The 25862-nt window shown below is 46.4% G+C and overlaps 1 protein-coding gene across 2 annotated transcripts; it reads left to right on the plus strand.

The window, feature by feature from the left end:
* Positions 1-10534: 10534 nt before the first annotated feature.
* Positions 10535-25847, plus strand: XAF1 (XIAP associated factor 1). 2 transcript variants are annotated; one of them, XM_037133032.2, is made up of 8 exons: positions 10537-10759; positions 12538-12673; positions 13283-13339; positions 13865-14060; positions 15817-15902; positions 20182-20487; positions 25112-25184; positions 25331-25418. In XM_037133032.2, the coding sequence occupies exons 1-7, from the start codon at positions 10728-10730 to the stop codon at positions 25166-25168; spliced, it is 870 nt and encodes a 289-aa protein (XP_036988927.2). In that variant the 5' UTR covers positions 10537-10727; the 3' UTR covers positions 25169-25184; positions 25331-25418. The 2 variants fall into 2 exon arrangements, with proteins under 2 accessions (XP_036988926.2, XP_036988927.2); XM_037133031.2 differs by lacking the exon at positions 25112-25184 and having other exon boundaries at positions 10535-10759; positions 25331-25847.
* Positions 25848-25862: the final 15 nt, after the last annotated feature.

Here is a 25862-nt window from a genome sequence, read left to right on the forward strand (position 1 = left end):
TCCACTCTCTTAATGACATTTCTAACCTGGCCATTGGTGGTCGTCATTGTGTCGGCCTGGCGTCTGGTATCTCTCCTGCTCTCCCAGCCCCCAGAGGCACCAGAGGTTGAGGCAGCCCCAATAACAAACTAAAGCAAGATGTTCAACAGAACCAAACATTATTTTAATGACAACAAATGAATTACTCTGTCCGCCTTGCCTCTTCCCATTCCCATAGAGGCACACACTTGTGGCACTACTTCTATCACTTTCTCACCATATTTCTAAATAAAATAATTAAACTATTTTGGAACTTCTCAATTTTAGAAGCCCTGTTTTGACTTCCTTCCATAAAAAAAGTATCATCCCTCCTACACAAATCCTACTACACTGGGCCCACCCATTTCTCCTTTCCTTCCCTATATCTTCTCAGTACAGTATTTAAATATTTACATAAATACTTAAATTATTAGGGCAATGAAATATTTCTAGTCAGTTAATTGCCTGCTTAAAAAACACCAACTCAATGCTTTTCCGTGGGTGTCACGGAACCCAGAGTCTCTACAGCGTAATAATCACAGTGCACTAGACCCGAGCCCATACTGCTGGACAGGAAACAGGCACTTGGGACCAATTCTAAAACAGAAAATGCAACCCTCAGAGCCCTACGCCAAAATGACCCATATATTGTAATTAGTGGAAAAGATTTTAAAACAGTTCTAGTAACTACACTTACTGACATCAAGAAAAATGCTCCCAAGGAACAGATAGGAAATCTCAGCAGATAAAAACTATAAAAACAAATCAAGTAGAAATTCTAAAACTGAAAAATACAATATCTGAAATTAAATATTAACAGCAGATAGATGACGACAGAGGAAAGAGTCAGTGAACTGAAGACTAGGTCAATAGAAATTATCCAGTCTGGCCCTGGCTGCTGTGGCTCGGTTGATTGGAGCACTGTCCCCTAAACTAAAGAGTCAGAGGTTCAATTCCCAGTCAGGGTTGTAGGTTCAGTCCCTGGTCAGGGCACATATGAGAAGTGGCCGATTGATGTTTCCCTCCCACTCTTTCTCCCTCCTTTCCCCTCTCTCTAAAGTGAATAAGCATGCCCTTGAGTGTGGATAAAAATAAATAAAGAAAGATTAAAATTTAAAAAAGAAATGATCCAATCTGAAGAACAGAGAAAAAAATTTTTTTAAGAACAGAATCTCAGGTACCTGTGGGGAAATATAAAAATGTCTAATGTACATTTAATCAGGGTTGTAGAAAGAGATAGAAATAATAGAGCAGAAAAATATTTGCAAAAATGATTGAAAATTTTTTCAAAATTTGGCAAAGGGCATAATTTAAAGATATAAGAAACTCAGCAAAATCCAAGCAGGATAAATATGAAGAAAACTGTACTTAGGCAAGCCATCATCAAACTGCTGAAAACCAAAGAGAAAGACAAAATCTAGACAGCAGCCCACGAAAAATGTCAAACTGCATATAGGGAAACCATAGACTTCTTGCCAGATACTTTGGAAAGCAGCCAACATTTTCAGAAACAAAGATACTTGCATTAGTCCAAGAAAAATTAAGGATAAAAATTGTAATTGGATTAGTATTCTATAGCTGCAGTAACAGATTACTACAGAATGGGTGTGTTCAATGAAATACGTTCTGGAGGTCAGGAGTCCCAAGTCAGTTTCAGCAGCCAGGAACCAGGCTGCAGGCGGGGGCTGAGATCCCTGGGCAGGCTCTGGGGGAGAGCCTGTTTCCTGGCCTGTCCGGCTCCTAGAGGTGCATTCCTCAGATCACGGCCCCTCTGCCCACCTTCAAAGCCGGCAGCAGAGCATCTTCAAACCTCCCTGCTTCTTCATCACAGTACCTTTCCTCTTCTGTCTTCTAGTCAAATCTCCTTGTGCCTCCTCATTTTAGGAAAACCTGTGATTCCATTTAGAGCCCACCAGACTCAGGATAATCTCCCCACTGCAAGATCCCTAATTTAACCACATACAAAGTCCCCCTTGACATATAAGACCATGCTCACAGGTTCCAGGGATTAGAACTTACACATGGTAGAGGGTCAGTTGTCAGCCCACCACAGTCATCTCTAGGGCAACTTAAAAGTAATACAAAGAGATATAGCTAAAAAGCCAGGGATAAATTAAAACAGAATTCTAAAAAATATTCATTCAATCCAAGGAAGGCAAGAAAGGAAGCAAAAGGGACAAAAAACAGGAGACATACAAAACAAATGACAACAATGTAGCAGCCCTAAATTCAACCATATAAGTAATTATGTTAAATGTTCATGTGCTGAGCACTCCTCTTAAAGGAGGAAGCAGAGTGTCGCCCTCCCCATTGCTTGCTACACCCGCGTGAGACCACAGATGTGTACCCACCCAAGTGTGACGTGCTCTTCCACTCCCACACACCCGGCCTTCAGTCTGGGTCCCACCGGTCCCGCCCCCTCACCCCAGTGCACGCACACCCACGCACACACTCATATGGTGAGAGCATATCTTGGTATTTATCGAGTTCATCTACATTCATTTCTTTCCAGGCCAGGTTTGCTTCTCTATGAGTTCTCTAAGAGCAAAGACCTTATTTTATTTGTGATCATGGTCCCTGAGCTAGGTAATGACAAGCCATTTGGTTGTTAAATAAATTAACATATGAAATAAAATGGAAAATAAGGTGGGCTATATCATACCTACAGTATCTTATAATAACAAACGTGGAGAACCAGAGGATCGCAGTTCAATTCCCAGTCAGAGCACGTGCCTGGGTTGCACACCAGTTCCCTGCAGGCCAGTTCCCAGCAGGGGATGCACTAGAGGCAACCATACATTGAGGTTTCTCTCCCTCTCTCCTTCCCATCTAAAGATAAATAAATAAATAAATATTTAAAAAAGCAAACGTGGATAAGGGAATAACTCAACCCAGATCATGCCCTCTACTTCATAAAATAACACCCTGTTGACTTGACATGGTAACTTATTTTTTTCCTAGCCAATACAGATATATTGGCTCAAATATATTAGTATTCCTTCTTTGATTTGGGGGGAAGAAATAAGTTTACATGGCAATGAAAAAGCTGATGACTATAACCTGTCCTTCGAATGACTATTTGCATTTCCATGATATACATGAAGGAATAATAAAGTTTTCTTTAACTTCACCTGTTTGCTTCTCAGTGATTTCCCCTGACCTACCCCCTGGCCACCTGCATGGAGCTCCTGCTGCATCACTGAGCTGGAAAAGCAGTGAGGAGCAGCTAAAGGTTTAACCATCAGCTCTCTGGGGCTTGGGGAAGAATGCTCTGATTGGTAGTGTTTGCCAATTTCTATGGTGTAAATTCTCCCACCAAGGCTAATTTGAAGTAACCCACATGACCTCACGAATGGCAAATCTGGAAGAGTTGGCTGCAATAGTATCTCAGAGCCGGGCAAGCCATTTTAAGAAAGCTCCAGCACACCAGTGAAAGAAAGGCCACATGATGTCAAGAGCAAGGTAGAAGGAAATTCTCAGAGACACAAAAGGATGCTTTAATTTAAGTTTCCATTGTTAAAAATTAAAAGACTGATTATTATCTAAAATGAGGTCCAAGGGGCTGCTCATGACCATGGCTTACGCATGGTAAGTTCACTTCCACTTCTGATAATAAAAGGATGCTCGGGGTCTGAAGTTTTCCTCTCTTACCCCTCAAAAAAGTGACAACAAAAGATTTGATGTACATGGTCATGTGTCCTGAGTCCCATGACTTTTAGTGGTAACTAAGATGGCTGTACCACAACCGAGTTCTAAACAGATCACCTGAGAGAAAGATAAGGCCCCTGACCACGGTCCCTGAAATGTTTCTTTGGGGGACAAAGAGGACAGCTGTGATCGCTGGTTGGGTGGGAATGGGATGGGGGAGGTGGGGCTTTAACCAGGAAAAAGAGCTGGGAATGTGTGGGAACAGACCTCTGGTGGAGAAGGGAAGGGAAGAAGAGTACTTGGGACCACAAATGCAGACAGAAGCCACGGAGCTGCCGCTGCTTGCCCACGTTTAATGACAAGGTTCCTCCCTTTTGCATGCCAACTAAGCAAGAGCCAGCAGGGCATCCCCTGACTTTGCCACCCAGCCAGGCTCCAAACACAATCGCAGATCCCCCTGGGCTGGAACTGCCTCCAGAGACCAGTCATTTGGTGCATCGCATGTGGTCTGAAAAACAAGCTCCCACCCAAACATGTGCTTGGGGAGACTGCAGCCTCTGTGATCACGTCTCCCGGGACTCGGGCCCACTCCGACCACAGGATCCTTCTGCAGGCACGGCCGACCGACAGAAGCGGGCACAATTCCACTGTGTAATTTTCGTCTGGGAAGTGAAATACCTCTGTCATTACATCATTTTTCTTAGCTCGGTGATCCCTTGAAAGAAGAAAGCCTCACTAACATCACTTTTCAAAGTCAGCTACTGAAATAACCTTTTAATATTCTCTCCCCCCTTGCATGACCTTGTACAGTTTTGGCACACAGTTTTGCATTTTATCCTCAAAACAATGCATTGAGGTATGCGTTATTATTCTTTCTTCCTGGTCCAGTGCAGCGCTTCAGCTTCCCCTTTTGCTCCTCCCGGTGAAAGGTAGCGTTGGCAGGCCTGCCAAATCAGTCAGAGAGACTGGGTCCGCACCCCCCCACCCTCCCCACCCCCCCGCCGCTGACCCACAGGCCTGGCACAAAGGAACTGTTGGAAACCCCTGACAGCTGCCAAGCCAGCAGCCACGGTGTCCTGGGGAGGAATTCTAACCTCAGAAGAGAGCGTTTCTCATGTGATTTTTTACGGGATAGGGTTTGGGGAAGGCTTGGCGACCAGCCAGAGACGGGTGACAGAACGATGAAATCCTGTGAGCCCACAGTGGGGGGATTCGTATGGTGGTGGGAATGGGGACAGGCTTCTGTGCCAACCAGAAGGTGCCTGGTTGTACCCTCCAGTTAAAAACAGCAATGACTCCGAAATTTCACTTTATCTGTAATATTCTCATTTTTTAAAGGCAGCATAATCCCCCTAAAATTCAAAAGAAAAGGGCCATGATTGCTGCTCTGAGCACCCTTGGGTTCTGGGTGGGGTGGGGTGGGGTGGGGGTGCAGAGATTGCTGACTTCTGTTCTACTTATCTCAGACACACCCTTCACCTCCCTCCCGACGAGCTGGCATCTGAGGGACCACCAGTGCACAGCCCAGCACAGTGCCTCCCTGCCCTTGAGGCACAGAGCCCGTGGGACCCTGCTCCAGAAGGTGATGGATCTCAGATAACCTACACCCATTAGCGAGTTGGGGCAACAGACAGACACACAACTACCCACAACCAGGGACAGAGGAGGTAGGTCCTATGTCAGCAATACCATGGGAGTAGATCCTGAAGAACCAGTGACATTCATGTAAGGGTAGGGGTGGTGCAGGCTGGGACAGTCTGGAGAGAGGAAACATTGTGGAATTATGTTAAGAGGTAGATGAGACTTCCGAACAAGATGGAGGCATAGGTGGGAACGCTGTGCCTCCTCGCACAACCAAAATTAAGGACAACAAAGATTAAGAAACAAAAACACAACCAGAACAGACAGAAAATTGAACTATATGGAAGTCCGACAACCATTTAACCAGACTGGTAAGAGGGATGGAGTCAGCGGCTGGCAAAGAGGGGCTGCAGCAGGAAAAGGTGGGGCAGCCAGACCCAGGAGTGCAGGAGGCGCAGGGCTAACTGCGGTCACACATTTGTGTGCAGATAAATGAGGCAAAAACGGGGAGCAACACAGACCATGAAACCTGGGGCCCCAGTGACAAGAAATCAAGCCTGAAAGCACCACTGAAAAGGTGCCAGCTTGTGGGAAGCTGCAGAGGGGACTGAAATACCGAGAGAGGACCAAGCGCCATTGCTCTCTCTGACCCCGCCCCCACATACAGGGTCACAACCCAGTGACGTGGGTGGCCTTGCCCTGGTGAACACCTAAGGCTCCGCCACTCATGTGTAACGGGCATGACCTGACCAAAAATGGCTCAATCAGAAGAACAAATCAAAGCCCCAGAGCCAGTACTTTTAAGTAACCAAGAGATAGCCAACCTGTCAGATGCGCAGTTCAAAACACTGGTGATCAGGATGCTCACAGAATTGGTTGATTTTGGTGGAAAATTAGATGAAAAAATGAAGGCTACGCTGAGTGAAATGAAGGAAAATGCATAGGGATCCAATAGTGATGGGAAGAAAACTGGGACTCAAATCAAGGGAGTGGACCAGAAGGAAGAAAAAAAAAATGACCAAACAGAAAAGAATGAAGAAACAAGAATTCAAAAAAATGAGAGGCTTAGGAACCTCCAGGACAACTTTAAACATTCTAACATCTGAATTATAGGGGTACCAGAAGGGGAAGAGGGAGAGCAACAGGTGGAAAACTTATTTGAACAAATAATAAAGGAGAACTTCCCCAATCTGGCAAAGAAAAGAGACTTCCAGGAAGTCCAGGAAGCTCAGAGAAGCCCAAAAGAAGCCCAAGGAAGCCCAAAGAAGGTGGACCCAAAGAGGAACACACCAAGGCACATCATAATTACATTCCCCAAGATTAAAATGAAGGAAAGAATCCTAGAAGCAGCAAGAGATAAGGGGACAGTCACCTACAAAGGAGTTCCCATCAGACTGTCAGCTGATTTCTCAGAAGAGACTTTATAGGCAAGAAGAGGCTGGAAAGAAGTATTCCAAGTCATGAAATGCAAGGAACTCCATCCAAGATTGCTCTATCCAGCAAAGCTTTCATTTAGAATGGAAGGGCAGATAAAGTGCTTCTCAGATAAGGTCAAGTTAAAGGAGTTCATCATCACCAAGCCCTTACTATATGAAATATTAAAGGGACTTATCTAAGAAAAAGAAGAGAAAAAATATGAAGAGTGAAAGGACAGCAAACTCACAGTTATTAACAACCACACCTAAAACAAAAGCAAACTGAGAGGACAGCTAGATCAGGAGCGGAGCCACAGAAATGGAGATCACATGGAGGGTTAGTAACAGCGGAGTGGGAGGAGGAGAAGGGGGAAGAAGGTACAGAGAATAAGTAGCATAGACGGTGGGGAGAAAATAGGGGGAGGGCAAGAGTAGTGTGGGAAATGTAGAAGCTAAAGAACTTATGACACATGAACTAAAGAGGGGGAATGTGGGTGGGAGGGGGTGTACAGGGTGGAGGAGAATGAAGGGGGGAAATGGGACAATTATAAGGGCATAATCAAGAAAATATATTTTTTAAAAAAGAGGTAGATGAAAAACTTATGGTCCTTTCCAGTCCTGTCCTCCCACTGTCTCACCCTGGCAGCCCTCTACATCTCTGCCCGCCCCTGCATTTGGGGTGGGGTGTCTCAGGTGGGAACAACAAGTGTGAATGCAGTTTTTTCATTATTGCTGAGATTCACAAGACTGCCTAGAGGCAGACAGGAGTAGGAAGCAAAGGTCAAGGGATTTGCCCCACTGATCCACTGATGAGGAAGAAATCTGGGGGCTCACCCAATCTCCCCCGCCACCCACTGTCAAAGCAGTGGGTTGTGTCTTGCTTAGGTACATAGACCCCTGAGTCACATTACCCTGGTTTGAATCTCAGCTCTCACATTCGCTGTGTGACCTTGAGCAAAGTACTGAACCTCTCTGTGCCTTCGTTTCTATAGGTACAAATGAGGTTAATAGTTGTTATACCAAAGCTGTTGGGAAGATTTAAAAAATACCTGTAAAATTATTAGTATAATGCCTGGAATACAGAAAACATTTCGGCATCCATTCACTCTTACCTCCTATCGCTTGATCATTATTATTATTACCGCACACTATCTTTCATTCAGCACCTGAATGAATTTTAGGGTCTGGCAGGTGGCTGGAGGTCTTGTCCAAGCCTTTTCCTTAATCCTGTTATCTTCCTCAGGAAAGCTGCTCCCATCAGCTGTGTAGACTTACAAGAACCCCCTCGGCCTGCTAGCACCATCGCCGGACACGAGGTTTGGAATCCTGCTGTTAGCACAGCTGTGTCTGGGGTCTGGGCAAGTTCTGAGGACCCCAGGGTGGGGAGTGGGTGGATGCACGCCACAGTGGGTCTACTGAGCAGGCAGAGTTGGGGGAGCGTACACAAGTAGCCTCCACATCCTGTTCCCACATCCTGGGTGCTACCCTGGGCTGGCCCCGAAGCACCTTGGCTTGGATGGGCTTTCTTGTGAGCTCACCCACAGGAGGATAAGAGAGCTGGGGGCTTAGTGAATCCTAGACCCTCCCAGCCCCACTCCTGGGGCCAGGCCCCTGCATCCTTTACCAGTCCATCCAGGGACAGGGCAGTGGTGAAGAGGAAGCACAGGCCATCCTGGGACTTCTACCCACTGGTCCCCCTGTGCAGCAGTCCAGTCCCAATCTTTCTTCTATGAGCACCAAGTGTCTGTCCCCACACTGCACAACTGCACTTCTGGAGCCTTCAGTGAAGCTCATCTTCCCAATTCTCTTATTCTTCAGGTGGGAAATCTAAGGGCCGAGGGCCGAGGCTTGAGTCTCAGTGCCGGCCTGGAACTCGGAACCAGCCTTCTCCTCCTACCCAGTGGCTCCCACCTTCTCTGCATGCTAGAATCACCTGGGACCTTTCGAAAACTCCAAAGCCCCAGCCACAAGCTGGACCAGTGAAATCACACTCTCTGGGGTTGGGCAGACATCGGTGGTTTTTCTGGAAGTTCCCTAAGCAATTCCAACTGTGGACAAGTTTGGAAGCTGCTGCCTTCCCACCCCCAACACTCAGAGTCCTGATAATGGCCAGACCCCATGTTAAGCACTTGAAGCATCACCCACCCTTCTTAGCAATCTGTGATTGATTTCTGACATTCCAAACACCAGGAGGGGTGGCTTGGTGTATTAGTGAAAAGCTGCTATGGATTTATCAGCTGTTGTAAAGTTATGTACATGGTGTGCTTGCTAAAGTTAAAATAAATGAAAATGCTTAGACAAATGGGCAAAACCACAATCAAAATTCTCTAACTGCACATTAACATCTTTTCTTAAAATTATGTGGATCGGTTTCAAGAAACTGGTTTCTTTTTTTTTTTTTAAGATTTTATTTATTTAGCTCCGGCTGGTGTGGCTCAGTGGATTGAGTGCTGGCCTGCGAACCAAAGCGTTGCTGGTTCATCTCTGAGTCAGGACACAGGCCTGGGTTGCACGTGAGCATCAGCCACACAACAATATTTCTCTCCGTCTTTTTCTTCTTCCCTCTCCCTCTCTCTAAAAACAAATAAAATCTTGACCTGGGCGGTGCCTAGGCGTGTGCCTTGACGAAGAATCAAACCAGTGACCCTTTGGTTCACAGGCTGGCACTCAATCCACTGACCCGCACCGGTCAGGGTTGCATATTAACCTCTTCATTGTGCTTATAAGCAATAAAAATGAATGTTGAAGGTAACTAAAGATGAGCTTGACTTTTTGTGAATAAAATTCTGGGAAACAGAAATATACATTAAACCCTTTCTAAAAATTCCAACCTGAAGTTTGTAATGTCCAAATGTTTCTAATGAAGCCTCAGTTCTTTGTGAATTTTTCAACTCCCTGAGCAGTGAGATACAGAGTCTTATCATTTTCAGTTATCCAGCAGGTTGCACTTTTCTTCTCCCCGTGAACAGAACCCAGGGACACAGAACCGATGTTCCGTGTTCACCAGACTCAGTGATGCATGTCTACCTTGGGACAGGCGCTGCTCTTAACAAACCCTGATTTCTTTCACTCTCAGACCTGTGAGTCAATGAGTCCAGTCACTCGTAACTGTCTGGGTCATGGACTCCTTTGGAGTGTCTGCTAAAAACATTGGTTCCTTGGGAATAGGTACACACTGACATGGAAGCAATTTTGCACACAGTTTTTGGGAGCACCTGGTCTCCTAAAATCCTCCAGGTCCCCACCTGAGTCCCACAGAGGAGGAAACAAAAGCCCAAAGGCTAAGGTGACCCAAGCTATCAGTTAATGACACTATCAGGATCCAGACAGGCCTCATTCTGCTGCCTACTGACTGTGACACCCAAGTGACATCACCCACCAGTGCTCCGGTCTCTTAGCCTGAAGACAGGCATGACAGCGATAGAACCTTCCTCACTGGCTCTCACCTTGTCAGAGTGATAGTTGTGTTTGCTATAATTATTCACAAGTAAGGAAAGGGACTCAGGGAAACGGGCTGTTGTCCTCAGTCACCAAGCTGCATCTTGGAGCACAACATCCTGCATCTCCAACCCCTTCCGAACCCTGTTTGCAAAGTTGTTCCCGCCCGGAGCAGGGTGCAGGAAATCCAGGAACTGCTCTCAGGTGAACCTTTGAGTTCAGCACTGCGAGCGCGCTCTCTCCTGCAGAGGGAGGACCAGTGACAGGAGCACCAGAGGGGACGGTCACTATGGAAGGGCACGAAGAGGCCCCAAGCAGTGAAGCCGGCCTGGGGGACGGGAGGGGCTCCCACGAGGGGAGGGGAGGGGCTCCCACCCTCGGGGCTATAGGAACAGCCTGTGACAGCAGCTGTGGGCCAAGGGAGGCAGCAGGGGCCGGCTGGGCTGGCCAGGCCACAGAGGGGCTTCCTGCGCAGGCAGGTCAGCCACAGGAACCGTGGGGCAGCCCTTGGCTGAGAGTTCTGAAAACCCCATCCCTGCCTGGAGCTGTGGGCAGGGCTGCTGGAACACTTTCAGTTTTGTTTCTGCAAGAAACGAAACTCAACAGGAAGACTCCGGAGACGAGGCCATGGAGGAAGCCGTCCAGGTGTGCAGGAACTGGTAAGGAGTTGCTTCTCTAGGGGCGACCCGAGGCTGTCCGGTGAGAGGGCAGACAGAGGAGAAGATGGTCCAGGCATAAAAAACACCAGGGAGGGGCTGGCTGGGCACTGTGGCCCCTCGGGAAGGAAGGCTTAGACCCTGGGGATCTCTGGGACGATGGGATGACGAAAAGTGGTCAGCACGACCTTACATCACTCAACCGCGCTCACCCTCCACCCCTCGAGATAGTCTAGACTCTCTGGGACAGTCCTAAAGCCAAAGAGCCAGGCTAATTGTCCCTGCTGGGCTACTCATACTTCTAATTTGGGGTTCTGATCATATGGTCAGCACACCAGTCCAGGACCAACCTCCCCACCCCATCCTCCTTGAGAAGGAGCTGTGGAGCAGGGGAAAGGAGATGGGCCGGGAGGCCAGGGCTGCACGGGTCACTCAGGGGCCCCACTAAAGGGCCTAGCTGTCGATAGAAGCTGCCTACCTGTAGGCAGCCTTGCTCCAGCCAGATCCCCCTGGCTTTGGGGTGTCTGAACCAATGCAGGAGGAAGAGCTGAGGGAACAGAGCAGAGAGAGCAGAGGGGGAAAGGGCAGGCCAGGCCGTGGGGCAAAAACAGAGGGAGAGCAAGGCAGACTCTGAGCCATCTGCCTGGGCACTGCAGAGCTGAGAGCTTGCTCAGGCCCAAGGAGCAGGGCTCTGGCTCCTCCCTGGTCACCTCTCCCATGCCAGGGACTTGGGCGTACAACTCCCGTCATTGTTTGGTCCTTTAGGGACGCAGGCACTGGGTCTCCCTCCTCCTGAGCTACCACAGCAAGAGCTGATTGAAGTGAAAGGAGACATTTCTTGCTAATGAGTCTCAAGAAACACCATGCCCAGGAACTGGGAGACTCAGAAGCTTGTGTTCTTTGGGGTCTCTCTGTGGGTGTGTACCGGGGAGCCCGGGGGCAGGGGGTCAGTGGGTGGCCTCTCACCCACCGAGCCGTGGGGATTCTGAAGGTTGGCGTGGCCCTGGCAGCGAGCCTGGGAGTGCCCGCCTGGACTCTCAGCCGGCTGTGGGCCAGGCAGGGAACACTGGAAAACAAGACAAAATTTGGAAAGAATTTAATATTTATTTCATTTTTTGAAACAGCTTTACTGAGGTATAATTGACATATGCTGCATTTATGGTACATTTTTAAAGTGTACCTTTTGACCCTGGCTGGTGTAGCTCAGTGAATTGAGCATGGGACTGTGAACCAAAGGATCACAGTTTGATTTCCAGTCAGGGCACATGCCTGGGTTGCAGGACTGTTCCCAGCAGGGGACCCACAAGAGGCAACCATATGTTGATATTTCTCTCCCTCTCTTCTTCCCTTACCCTCTAAAGATAAATAAAATCTTAAAAAATACCTTTACAAATAAAATAATAAAGCGTACCTTCTGATGCATTCGACATGTTTATACACCCATGAAACCATCACCCCGGCCTAGATAATGAGCCCACCCATCACCCCCAACACTTTTCTGGGTCCCTTTTGTGGTCTATCCTTCCTGATCCTCTTCACTCACCCTCACTAGCCCCTGGGCAACGTTGAGAGCTTTGTAGAGCATTCCTACACTCATTCTGTGGGTTACGTTGCTCTGCTTGGGGACCAACAGGGACAAGTGGCCTCATCATCGTAATTTAAGGGCTCGAGGCCTCAACATTTCTTAACCCAGCAGCCCTGGGTGTAAAATACCCATGGTCTAAAATGCCGTGGTTTAGACCATGAAATGAGCCTGAGTTTTTTCCCCCTTGACCTCCCAGCAAAAGAAGCGTGGCCTCTGCCCACTTGGCTCTCCATGAGGCACACTGCGTGCTGTTCCTGGTCCTCTGCCCGGAGTGTAAGGAGCCCGTCCTACAGGCGAAGATGGACGAGCACTGCGAGACAGGGCACCAGCAGGTGAGGCGGCTGAAGAAGGGGCAGGCAGAGCAGGGCGCCAGGGCAGAGTCCGCCCTGGGTCCTGGCTGCAGCAGCCGGGCTCGTCACCCAGCCCTGCTTGTGCCAGCCCCTCTGCAAAGAGGACAGAGCAATTGTCTTTCTCGTACTAAATTGAGTCTACCCCCGATTTTCCCACCCCCAGCCCTCCCCCACAGGCTGACGGGTGTGGCCGAGGCGAGGGCTCCCTGTCTCAGGAAAGGCTGAATGTTCTTTTTTGTGCAGAGGGGAAGCAGGAAAGGAAGGCTCTAGAAGGCAGTCATGGCCACCGTCAGTCGAAGGCTGACTTTTCTTTCCTGCTCTTTCATGTCAATCCCCCCTGGCGCCCCTGAACTGTCTTTCTGGAGATGCTCAAGCTCAGGTGTCCCCTTCAACTCCACGGGTCCCCCAAATGCTTCTTGAGCCCAGGGCTGGTGCCACGGCGGGGGGGCAGGGGGACTGAGGTGGCCACACCTGCTGCTGGCCCCTAGGGGCTCACAGACCCAAACCTGCGGCCAGGGCAGTGCAGCCAGGGCAGACTTCGGGGAAGGCAGCAGGTGCTGGTGGGGCCAGCGTTTCTCTGTCTCCGCTCAGGTCGGGTGTGCGATGTGCCAGCAGAGCATGCAGAAGCACTTGCTGGAGTTTCACGAGGTGAGAAGCAAGTGTGACTCATCCTTTACCACCAAGTGGCCAACCTGGGAGGAGAGGGAGGGCAGGAAGGGCCGTCATAAACGCTTCCACCCGACCTCTCTCCTCACCCGAGTGGGCCTGGGCCACAGTGGGCAGCTAGTGCAGCTGGTTGGGCATCATCTCACAAACAGAACCACTGCGGGTTCACTTCGTGTTCAGGGCGAATGCCGGGGCCACGGGTTCGGTCCCTGGTCGGGGCGTGTACGAGAGACGGCTGACCAGTGTTTTGCTCTCACATCAATGTTTCTTTCCTTCTTCCTCCCTCCCTTTCCACTCTCCAAAATCAATAAAAGGGGAAAAAAGGGCTTGCCATGTCCATGAGCCTAAGGTGAACTCAGATTCCCTGAAGGGAGCCCCACTCTGGCCCTTCCCACCTGCTTTCTTATTGGCTTTCATCCCCTAGGGAAATAAGCTCATGTCCCCAAATGGGCTGCAGTCCAGTCACTGCAGGCCAGTGACCATGCCAGTCCTGCCCGCCCCCCACAGACCACGGAATGCCAGGAGCGCCCCACCGAGTGCAAGTTCTGCGGGGCAGCCGTGCGCCTCAGCAAGCTGGAGGTCCATGAGCAGCACTGTGGCAGCCGGACTGAGCTCTGCCTGGACTGCGGCCAGTTCGTCGTGGTCCGAGGTCTGGCCCAGCACAAAGACTCGTGCCAGAGGGAGCAGGCCCGGCCCCAGAGAGGTGAGCAGTGCAGGCTGGGGCAGAAAAGAGAACTGGGAGGAGAGGAGCCTCTCCTGGGTGGGATGCAAGGAATGTAGGCGTTCAGGAGGAGAGCCCACCTGTGTGTGGGACAGATGTGTAGGCCTCGAATTCACCTGGCTGCTGCAGTTCCAGACCAGGAGCGTCAAACTCATTTTCACTGGGGGCTACATCAGCCTCACAGTTGCCTCCAAAAAGCCTGATGTAATTTCAGCCCTTTAACAGTTAAGGAGTAGTTACATTTATACAGTCCTAAAATTATTTTGGCCCTTCGAAGGTCACTATGAGGCTGATGTGGCCCCCAGTGAAAATGAGTTTGATGCCCCTGGTCTAGACCATGCACTCGAGTGGCCTCCTCGTGTGTCTGCTGTGCTCTTCAAATGACTGGCCTGGGGAGCTCCCGAGGCAGGTGGCAGAGGCCACGCAGATGGATGCGGAGGCAACGGGGCCCTGCAAAACGGGAGGCTTCCTTGGAGCTCCTCTGGTGCAATCCCGGCCTGCAGAGGTCCACCTGCCTCCTCTCACAGAGGACAAACCCATGCCCAGAATGAGGCAGCAGCTGGCCAGAGGCAGAAATAAGGCTGGACACCCAAGTTTCCCGACACCAAATCTGGAGCTTCATCCACCAGCAGCAGTGGGCAGAGGAAATGAGCTCCTGACCCCTGGGCCTACGTGGTGGCTCCCCGTACCACTTCACGCTCTCTACGCCAGTCACCTCTTTATGAGGTGTGTCAACAGAGGACACAAGCCATCAGTGTGACAGATCTAATGTTGATTTCACTGGTTGTTTTCATAACATGGTCACAGATGGTTTGAGCCTAAAATCCCTTGTATAGTTAATCTCTCCTGGTAAACAATCTACTCAAGGTGAAAACTGACAAAGGACAGCTGTGGCCAAGTAGCTCAGTTGGTTAGAATGTTGAGCCGATACGCTGCGGTCATGGGTTTGATCCCCAGTCAGGGTACATACAAGAATCAAGCAATGAGCACATTAAGTGGAACAACAATTTGATTTCTCTCTTCCTTTCCCTCTCTATAATAAATTTAAAAATTTAAAAATTGACAAGAAAAAATCTGGAAAGCTTCAGATTCTTTTTTTAAGATTTTATTTATTTATTTTTAGAAAGAGGGGAAGGGAGGGAGAAAGAGAGGGAGAGAAACATCAGTGTGTCATTGCCTCTCACGTGGCCACCACCGGGGACCTGGACCTGGCCCGCAACCCAGGCATGTGCCCTGACTGGGAATCGAACCATGACCCTTTGGTTCACAGCCCGCACTCAATCCACTGAGCCACACCAGCCAGGGCAAGGAATGCTTCAGATTCTTTAGATTTGTGCATATTTCCTCCACACCACTTGGCTGGACTTGAACACAACTTCAACACAACCTCATCAACACACAGCACAATCAGCAGAGACATGAACAATAAGAGTCTGATCCCGGAGCTCAGAACTGGCCCCTGTGGTGACGGCTCCCTCCATCTCCTTAGATAGCGGTCTGTTCTGGGACAACGTCAGGGTCATGTGTGCACAGGCGCGCCTCTGCGGTCATAAAGGAGCAATGTGGCTAACTCGGCTGAGGTTGCCGGTGTGGCCCAGGACACTGGCAGTGCAGGACGGGCAGGCAGGCCCAGGACAGTTCATACTTGTGACTACAGGCCATGTAGGCAGTTGTGGGACAGCTGGGCTAGCCATTGTCAAGGGCCTTCATTTGTGGTGTCGTGTCTGTGTTTATCCAGGGAAGAGAATTTCAGCTCCTAAAAACAATATCTCCCGTCGTGACTGTAATCGAATGACCCCAGGAAACAAGCATTTACACCATCTGGTGAGTAGCAATTAGTCATCTTCTAATGGTGCTCCCACCTTGTCTGTATTCCAAAAAGTGTAGTCCAAAAGGTAGATTCTGGCTCCAAATTTACATAGGACATTAAAGGGTCTCATCTTTACTTTTGCTTTGCTCAAAAAGGGATGTTGAGAATTACTTTAGGCTAATTTAACACAGATCATGGATCCCCTCTCATGCCAGCTCTCAAGGAGCCTCCCCGACCAGTCCAGCTCTCCCTGCTCACCTTGAACATCTTCAACCTCCAGGGCCTGGGCACCGCCGCACTAGGACCCGCCTTATAACTTTCTGTCCCTCGTGGGAGTCTTGTCTATGAGACTGTGAGCGCCTCCACAAAAGTGAACGGCTTTCTCCCTCTCCCCACGAGGAAGCTGGTCCCAGGGCTGGGGACCAAAGGGGGACTCTGCAGAGGTGTCATGATGTGATTGATTGGCTGACTCATTTTGCCTGGGAACACTCACAGACTCGTTCCTCCGCAGCTCGAAGCACCTCTTGGTGCATTAGCTGTGCCAAGCCACTTCCCTCTTCTGCAGGATGGAGCACATTTGCTCTGGGGAAACTTAGTAAGGCTTCACCCCAAGAACCTCATCTCTTTGTCCTTAAGCAGAGGGATATCCTTTCTTAACCCTTCAACTCAGAGAACTATAAACGTCAGAATTAAAGAAACCCCAGGATGATCTTGCTCTTTTTGCCTATTGTGGTAAGATACACACAACATCAAATGCGTCGTTAGTGCCATTTAGCACGTCCACAGTGTTGTGCAACCATCACCTTTGCCTGGCTCCAGAACACTTTCACTGCCCCGGAAAGAAGCCCTGTACCCATCAAGCAGCGACTCCCTGCTCCTTCCTATCCACAGTCCCTGGCAACCGCCGATCTGCTTTCTGTCTCTGTGAATCTGCCTATTCTGGACCGTTCTTGTAAAGGGAGTCACATCATACGTAGTGTTACATGGTTTCTCTTAACGTGTTGTCAACGTGCCTCTGTGTGGCAGCATGTGTCATACTTCCTCCTTCTATGGCCTTTGTGGCCAAACTACATTTTGTTTATTCATTCGTCTGTCGATAGACACTTGGGTCATTTCCCCCGCTCAGCTCCTTGCTTGCTGGAGTGGGGTTCGTGGACCAGCAGCATCGGCATCGCCCGGGAGCGTGTTAGAAATGCAGAGCCTCAGGCCCTCCCCCTAGAGATGATAGATCAGAATTGGCTGTTTCACATGATCACTGGTGTTTCAAGTTCGAGAAGCAGTGTCTCAGCCAAGTGACCCTCAGCCTTAGCAGCACATCAAAATCTCATGTGCATTGGTTTTCCTTTATACTGATGCTTAATCAATGATAGAAGTACCCCGTGTCATTTGTGTGATCCAGAAGATGCTCAGTGAACACAAGAGCAAGAGTGAGGCTGATCACTGCCCTTCAAATTGTCCAGACTGGCAGCCTAGGACACCCACACACTTACTCACTGGACCTGGAACTGGACTTGTGGTTAGAAACTCTGAATGTTAGTGCTGCTCTGCCACTTACTGGTTGTGTAGTTTTCCCAAGAGGAAGATGGGGATAATGATTTGTCTACCTCTTCATGAGGAGAAAAAGTCCATGACCACTCACCGCCCCACGTACCTCCGCGCCAGCATCCTCATGCACACCCTCGGCCTTCCCGCCCGCTGACCACAAAGGGACCTTCTCCATTCCCTCTGACGCTGCTGGGGCACAACATGCCATCCTCTTGCCTACACAAGGCCGTTGTTTTGCAGCTCCAGCAACCGCCCCCTCTCTCCTTCAAGGGGGGGCGGTGAAATGAGATGCACGCGTTGTCCACGACAGTCTCAAACCTTCCCTCCACTGCGTTCTGATGTTTGCTCTGGAAGGTTTTTAAAGGAGTACTATTGACAAATATTTGTATCGATGGTGCAGTCTGTGACCTTGCATGGAAAGCATTCTCTCCCTCTTTTACTTTTAATTTGCAAAGCAGAGACTGAAATCATTTATACCAGGTAGTTTTATGGGTTCTTGGTTTATATGATCATGACCCAAAAATTGAAAAACAAAAAAATTCTTCTCTTGATCTCATTTCCTGTCAACTGCCATCCCCTTTCTCGGTTCCCCTTTGCAGCAAAACCTTTGAAAAAGTTGTCTGTAGTCACTGTCCCCTTTTTCCCTTGGCCCATCCTTAGTTACACCCAATCTAACCAGGCTTTTGTATCCCTGCAACCCCCTGGCAAAACCTACTCTTATCAAAATCAGTGACCTTCCTTCCCATGGCTAAATCCAACAGTCAATCCCCAGTCCTCAGTTTACGAGGAGACCACAGTTCATCACTTCCTCTTCTTCAGCTCACTCCAGGTCCCCTCTCTCTCGGCTTCCAGCACGGCACTCTCTCCTCCTCCTGCACCCTGACCTCTTCCGTGGAGGGGCCCGAGAGTTCAGCCTCTGCATTCTTCTCTATCGGCAGTCACCGCCTCAATAATTTCACCCAATCTTATGATTTAAAAAAATGCCTTATGTAGGAAGACACTCCCAAATCTATAACTCCTTCCAGAATTTTCTCCCAAACTCCAGACTGGTATAGTACTGCCTACTCTACATCTTCACTCAGAGGTTTTGTAAACAACCTATTTAAAATGGTAACCCCTCCCCCATCCCATATTTACCACGCCCCTTACCTTTCTCTACTGTTTTCTTTTGCATAGCATTTGTCAATTTCTTACATATTGTCTAATTTACTTCATTATTATAGCTCATGTTAGTTGTCTCCTATCACCCCAGTTAAAATACTAGCCCCGCTGTTCCCCTTCATGCTAACTGTTGCCACATCACAGATACTCCGCTTTCTAACTCTTTCACTATTTCTTCTGGTATTTAGCTCCATATTTCTAAAGCACCATCTCATGCTGCTATCTCTCCATCCTCCCAATTTATTGATACCAGCCATTCTGGTTAAAGCAATAATCAATGATATTGTGACCACACAGGTGTTATAAATGACCATGCCACACAGACTATAATTGCATTTGCTTTCTCCTACAATTTGTTTTCTCTGGCGTTATTCATTGCTTCAATTTTGCCGTTGCGCCACTTTCTAGTTAGCTACCACTCAATCACCCCTCAAACTTCCTACCAGATCTGAAACTGCCCCTCAATACAGTGCAACACATCAAGTACTCTATTCACTTAACTGTGGGGGCCTGCGGCTCCTGGGGCTGATGAGTAGCTGTCACTCCGGGAACTCCTCCTCCCCTCTCCAGTGTTAGAGTCTATTCCCCAGACTTTACGTTCCAATATTTTTCTTTCTAGTTTTGCTTCTTCTTTGGTACAGGGTATCCCTAAAAAGTTTCTTGAGAAATAAAGCATGGGAGGCTAATTTTTTAGACTTCAGACTTTACGTATCTGAAAATGATAATAAGATGGCTATAGAATCTATCATTTTAATGTTTTAATGGTATGACAAAATTTTCCAATAAGTAGGGAGAGAATATAATACACCCCTATGTATTCATCACCCAGATGTACCAATAATCAAAAGTTTTAAACACTACTTCATCTATCTTTTTTATCTTTTCCATTTTTCAAAAGTATTTTAAAAGCAAATCCAAGATAACTTGTCATTTCATCCAACATCCTTTAATATACATCTTTAAAATAACTATTTTCTTACTTAATTACAATGCCTTTAACATTCTCAACAATCTTAAAACAATTCTTTTCAGCCACCTTCTCTGAGCCGTCCATGGCATGTTCATTACTGCTGCTTTCTTTTTCTTCTCTTGCCTTCTATTGGATGGAGCAAATTTTCTCATTTTCTTTCTTCTTTTCTACTGATTTGGCAACTATCCAGGCTACTTCTATCATTTCTGTAGTAATGAATACCTGACTTAAAGTCTAAAATTACTCATAGTCTCTAGCCTTCTAACAAACAATACATGGATTTCGGAGTATGGTCACTCACGTCACATGCAAACGCTGCCAGAACACCTTTGTCCTACCTCCTTCCCATACGGCCCAAGTTCATCCTTACGACCCCGACCCCACATCTCCCAAAGCGCGAGCTGGTGCACCTGACAGGTCAGGTCTTCACTCCTGGACCATGGAGCTTGCTTGCTTCCTCACAAAGTCAGCTATCAGCTTAAACGAATGCTTGCCCAGTTCTACCAGCATTTCTAAGTGTTCATGGTGGAAGGTTCTCAGGTTATCTAGTCTGTTGTATTGTCCAATCATTAAAGCCAAAGCCATTTTTAAATTTGATATATTACTCACCCTTGCAGGATAAAGGCCCCACAGTCTCAGAGTCTGCAAAGTATTTGCCAGTTGGAGAGCCAACGATTTCTCCTCCATCGCTCCCAAGTCAGGCTCCTGAAGATCAGACTTCTGAAGCAAAAGGAGGTGTTCGTCCAAAGACAAGAAATATAAACAGATTTCCTCTTCTTTCTGAAACTTCAACAAAACAAGCACCAAGTGACACAGGGCCCCAGATCACGTCTCCTGTAGAAGATGAGGCAGTTTATGACATTCTGAGAAGATGTCCCCAGTGTGACATCCTACTTCCCTTGCCGACCCTAAACCAACATCAGGTAACCAGCTTCGGTCCCTTCCTTACCTGGCTGCAAACCATCTGGACAGGGCTTAGAGAAACCCAGAACCTGCAGGATGTTTGCAGACACTGCCACTGGGAAAGCCCTTCCCCACCTCCTCCTTCTCTGTGTGACCGACAGCCCAGATCCACCCTTCCTAGCACTCCCCACCTGGTGTATTTGCATGTTCTCCCAGAGACTGGGCCACCTTGGAAGGCAGAGTCAGCTCCGTCATCTCTGTGTCTCCAGCTCCTGGCCCAGGGGCTGACTATGACAAATGCTTTAAACAGCCGAGTAACTGAGTGAAGCAGAGAGCATCCACTCTAGCTCTCTCCTGGTGTAAATAAGGCAATGGAGGCCCGGAGACGAAAGCCTTGCTCAAGATCCTAAATCTATTGGTATCTTGCTTCCAGCAGATTGAGGTTTTCCTCCAACAAATGAGGATTTGTAGCCTCCATATCCTGAGTTTTACACCCCAGATTATTTTCTGTTGGGTTCCATTATCTGCCAGTTACGATGCAAAGTTCTTTACAAACAGCTCATCCTCATTATACATAATAGGCAGATATTTTTACCCCAGTCTTACAAATAGAGAAACTAGACAGAAAGGTCAGGCAGCTTCCCCAGGATTATATGATTAGACAGTGGCAGAATTCAGCCTGGGATCTACATGTTCATAGTTTCTAAACTGGTGCTCTTAAGCTCCAGATTAGATGTTTCACTTTAAAAAAAAAAGTTTTCATTATTTGCTGTTTTTCAAAATACATGAGAGAATACCATACAAAGAAATACACAGGCAAAGCCCATCCTCCCCCTCCCCCCACCATCCCCAAGTCCCCGCCCTGAGTTCCCAACATCAGCAGCCTTGCTGGGTGTGCTTCCCAAGCTTTACCTTTGCTCCTCACACCTGAACAAACCTATGCAGGGTGCGCATTATTTCTTTTCCCATTTATTATCTTCCTATCCTTATTACACCACCATTTGCCTTTTTAACTCAATATCACGCACACTCCTTACAAAAAAGTAGACCTAAATCTTTATCTTCTAACTTCTTTAAGCACCTATATGTGCCCATAAGCATATAATTTTACAAAGATGGGTGAATTTCACACTTGCTGAGAATGTTTTTTAGTGCCACATTCTCTCTCTTTTTCTGATTTTTCAGCCACAGGTTACATTCAATATTATTGGTTACTTTTAGGTGTATAGCAGAGTGGTTAGACATACTTTACAAAGTGGTCTCCCCAATATTTCAAGTGCCCTTCTGGCGCCGGAAATAGTTATTACAGTACTATCGACTATATTCTGTATTCTCTATGCTGTAATTACATTTTTGTGACTATTTTTGTGACTACTAATTTATGCTTCTTAATCCCTTCACCTCTTTACCCAGTCCCCAAACCCCTCCCCCCAGATACAGTCTAGTCTCTGTATCTATGAGTCTGTTTCTATTTTGTCTCTTCAATATTTCGCTCTTTAGATTCCATGTGTAAGTAAAATCACATGGTATTTGTCTTCGATTTGTCTGACTTATTTCACTTAGTGTAATACCCTCTAGACCCATCTATGCTGTTGCAAATGGTAATATTTCCTCCCTTTTTTATAGCCATTGTATAAAGGCACTGCCATGTTTTTATCCACTCATCTGTTGATGGGCATTTGGGTTGCTACCATATCTTGGCTCTTGCAAAAAACGCTGCAATGAACATAGTGGTGCGTATACTCTTTTGAATTGTGTTTTGGGTTGCTTTGAATAACATACCCCAAAGTAGAATGGCTGGGTCATAAGGCAGTTCCATTTTTAATTTTTCCAGGAACCTCCGCACTGTATTCCACAGTGGCTGCACCAGTCTCCATTCCCACCGACAGGGCCCAAGGGTTCCGTTTCACTGCACCTTCGCCAACACATGTTATTTGTTGATTTATTGATGATAGCCACTCTGACAGGTGTAAGGTGGTATCTCATTGTGGTTTTAATTTGCATTTCCCTGCTGATTGGTGAGACTGAGCATCTTTTCACATGTCTGTTGGCCATCTGTATGTCCTCTTTGGAGAAGGGTTTATTCAGATCCTCTGCCTGTTTTTTTTTTCCTTTTGTATTGTGGTTTTTGGGGGTGTGGGAGTTGGTGTTGAGTTGTCTGTGTTCTTTATAAATTTTAGATACTAACCCCTTATCAGATGTATCATTGTCCAGTATTTTCCCCCATTCAGTAAATTGTCTGTTTTGTTGCTGGTTTCCTTTGCTGCACAAAAACTTTTTAGTTTTTTTGTAGTACCATTTCTTTCTTTCTTTCATTTCTCTTGCCCAAGGAGATATAACACAAAAAAATATGGCTAAGAGAAAAGCCAGAGATTTTACTGCTTGTGTTTTCTTCTAGGAGTTTCATGGTTTCAAGTCTCATATTTACATTTAAGTCTTTAATTCATTTTGAGTTTCAGGGGTTTTTTTTACGTGGCATAAAAAGGTGGTTTATTTTCTCTCTCTCCCTCCCTCTCCCTCTCTGCATTTACCTAATTTTCCCAATACTAGTTATTGAATAGACTGTCTTTACCCCCTATATGTTCTAGTCTTCTTGTCATAGATTAGTTGACCATATAGGAGTGGTTCATTTCTGGGCTCTCTATTTTGTTCCATTGATTTATGTGTCTGTTTTTATGCTAGTACCATGCTGTTTTGATTACCATAGGCTTGTAGTATACTTTGATATCAGGTAGCATGATTCCTTCAACTTTGATCTTCTTTCTCAAGATTGGTATGACTATTCAGGGTCTTTTGTGGTTCCATATAAATTTTAGATTATTTATCCTAGTTCTGTGAAAACAACCATTGCTATTTTGACAGAATTGTGCTGAAACTATAGATTGCTTTGGGTAGTGTGGATATTTTAATAGTATTAATTCCTTCTATACATGAGCTTGATATATGTTTTTATGTATTTGTATCTTCTTTAATGTCTTCCTTCAGTGTCTTTTTTTAAATTTATTTTTTTATTTAATTATTTTTTCTTTTTTATTTATTTTTTTATTGATTGTGCCATTACAGTTGTTTTATTCCCCCCTTCATTCCCCTCCACCCTACCCCCCATCCCCACCATTACCCCCCTTTAGTTTATGACCATGTGTCTCAAGTTCTTTAGATTCTATATTTCCCATACTATTCTTGCCCCCCATCTATTTTCTGTCTACTGTCTATGCTACTTATTTTCTGTACCTTCTCCCCCCCTTCTCCTCCTCCTACTCCCCTGTTGCTAACCTTCCTTGAGATCTTCATTTCTATGTTTCCACTCCTGATCTAGCTGTCCTTTTAGTTTGCTTTTGTTTTAAGTGCGGTTGTTAATAACTGTGAGTTTGCTGTCCTTTCACTGTTCATGTTTTTTAACTTCTTTTTCTTAGATAAGTCCCTTTAACATTTCATATAATAAGGGCTTGGTGATGATGAACTCCTTGAATTTGATCTTATCTCAAAAGAGACCTTACAGGCAAGAAGGGGCTGGAAAGAGGTATTCCAAGTCATGAAATCTAAAGACCTACAACCAATATTGTCCTTCAGTGTCTTATAATTTTCTGAGAATAAATATTTTATCTCCTTGGTTGTTTATTCCTAGGTATTTTACTTTTTTATTTTTAATGCAATTGTAAATGGGATTATTTTCCTAGCTTCCCTTCCTGATAGTTCTGATAGTTTCTGATTATTGGGGTGTAATGTGTATCTACCCATTTATTTATTTTGGATATTTATTTTGTATTTTGCTGCTTTACCGAATTAATTTATGTTATAGTAGTTTCTTGTGAGAATCTACTCTAAGGTTCTCTATAAACAGTTCCTGTCATCTGCAAATAATGACAAGTTTACTTCTTCCTTTTTAATTTGGATGCCTTTTATTTCTTCTTGTCTGATTTCTACGGCTAGGACTTCCAGTGCTATGTCGAATAAGAGCGGTGAAACTGGGCATCCCTGCCTTATTCCTGATCTTAAGGGAAGCACTTCTAGCTTTTCCTGGTTGAGTATGTTAGCTATATGTTTGTCATATATGGCCTTCAGTGTGTCGAGATTGTGCCATATTCTCTCACCCCCCACAATTTGTTGTTACTTTCCATACTTCCCTTCATCCTCATATAATCGGGTTGCTGAATTTAGCAAATAAAAATATATTACTTGGGACAAAAATAATTACAAAGTAACAGCATGGCTCATACTAAAAAAGTTGTTTCTCTGAAATTAACATTTAAATGGACATTCTATATTATATAACCATTTGCAAACATACACATTTAGAATCCAATTATATATATTTCCTTGCATCTTAATGTTATTATGTAGCAACATCCAAGGACATCCCTCCCTCCAAGTCAATAATGTGGCTCTTTTTTTAAAATGACTCAGAGTCCGTGGTGTGGTTGTTCTCTAATCTATCTGCCCCACCGATGATGACAGGCCTCAAGCAAACATTGTCCCAAGCCACCCAGAGGCCCCTCCTCAGTCACTGGGTTCCATGCCTTTTCTCTGCCACCTATGGCTCAGGGTTTGTGCTCCACAAACCAGGGTTGGCCATGTCTGGATACCCCAGGAAGTAACATTTCCCACTTTTAAACACATCCAACTTCTTTATGTCCATTTCTTTAGGAGAAATGCTGGTGGTTAGCGTCATTGAAAGGAAAACAAGTGAGAAACCTCAGCTAGATTTGGAGAAGAGAAGGTACTACAGATTTGGAAGATTTACTGGTCTCCCCGTTTACTTTGTGTGGTAGTCTTTACTTGCAAAAGGAGGTGGGTTCTATTCCTTGGGTGTTTTCCTATGGAAGAAAATGTTTGGATTTTAACTACTTTCCTCCTCTTGAACAGAGATGTTGGTCTACTCAAGAGCTAGAGACAAACCAGGAGAAGAAAAGCCTCCAGCTCTTTTGCCCGAGAATTATGATCCCACGTCAGGACCCCACAGCCTGGACGCCCTGGAGGACCGACCTGTGTCCGTCTTACACCCCATCTCATTCAGTGATGTGTGAGAGCTCAAGCTTCCCTACACGCCCGGCCAGCAGTTGTTGCTGTCAATATCATTTTTTCTAATTTTAGCTATTCTGTCAGGTATGCGGGCATATCTTACTGTCATTTCCCATTGCAGGTCCCTAATGTCTAATGATGTTGACCATCTTTTCATTTGCTTATTTGCCATCTGAGATGTCTACTCACACATTTTCTAAATGGACTGTTTACTGTTGAGTTTTGAGATTATATATATATATATGGATATTGGTATAGATAGATATGGATATAAATGTAGATATAGATATAGATGTAGATTAGATAGATACATGTAGAATATAGATATAGATCTAATTTCCTGAAAAATAAAAACGCACTCCCTGACAGCTTCCTG

This window comes from Artibeus jamaicensis, unplaced genomic scaffold (assembly GCF_021234435.1).
Source record: "Artibeus jamaicensis isolate MK-2021 breed Jamaican fruit bat unplaced genomic scaffold, CSHL_Jam_final contig_777, whole genome shotgun sequence".
NCBI lineage: Eukaryota > Metazoa > Chordata > Mammalia > Chiroptera > Phyllostomidae > Artibeus > Artibeus jamaicensis.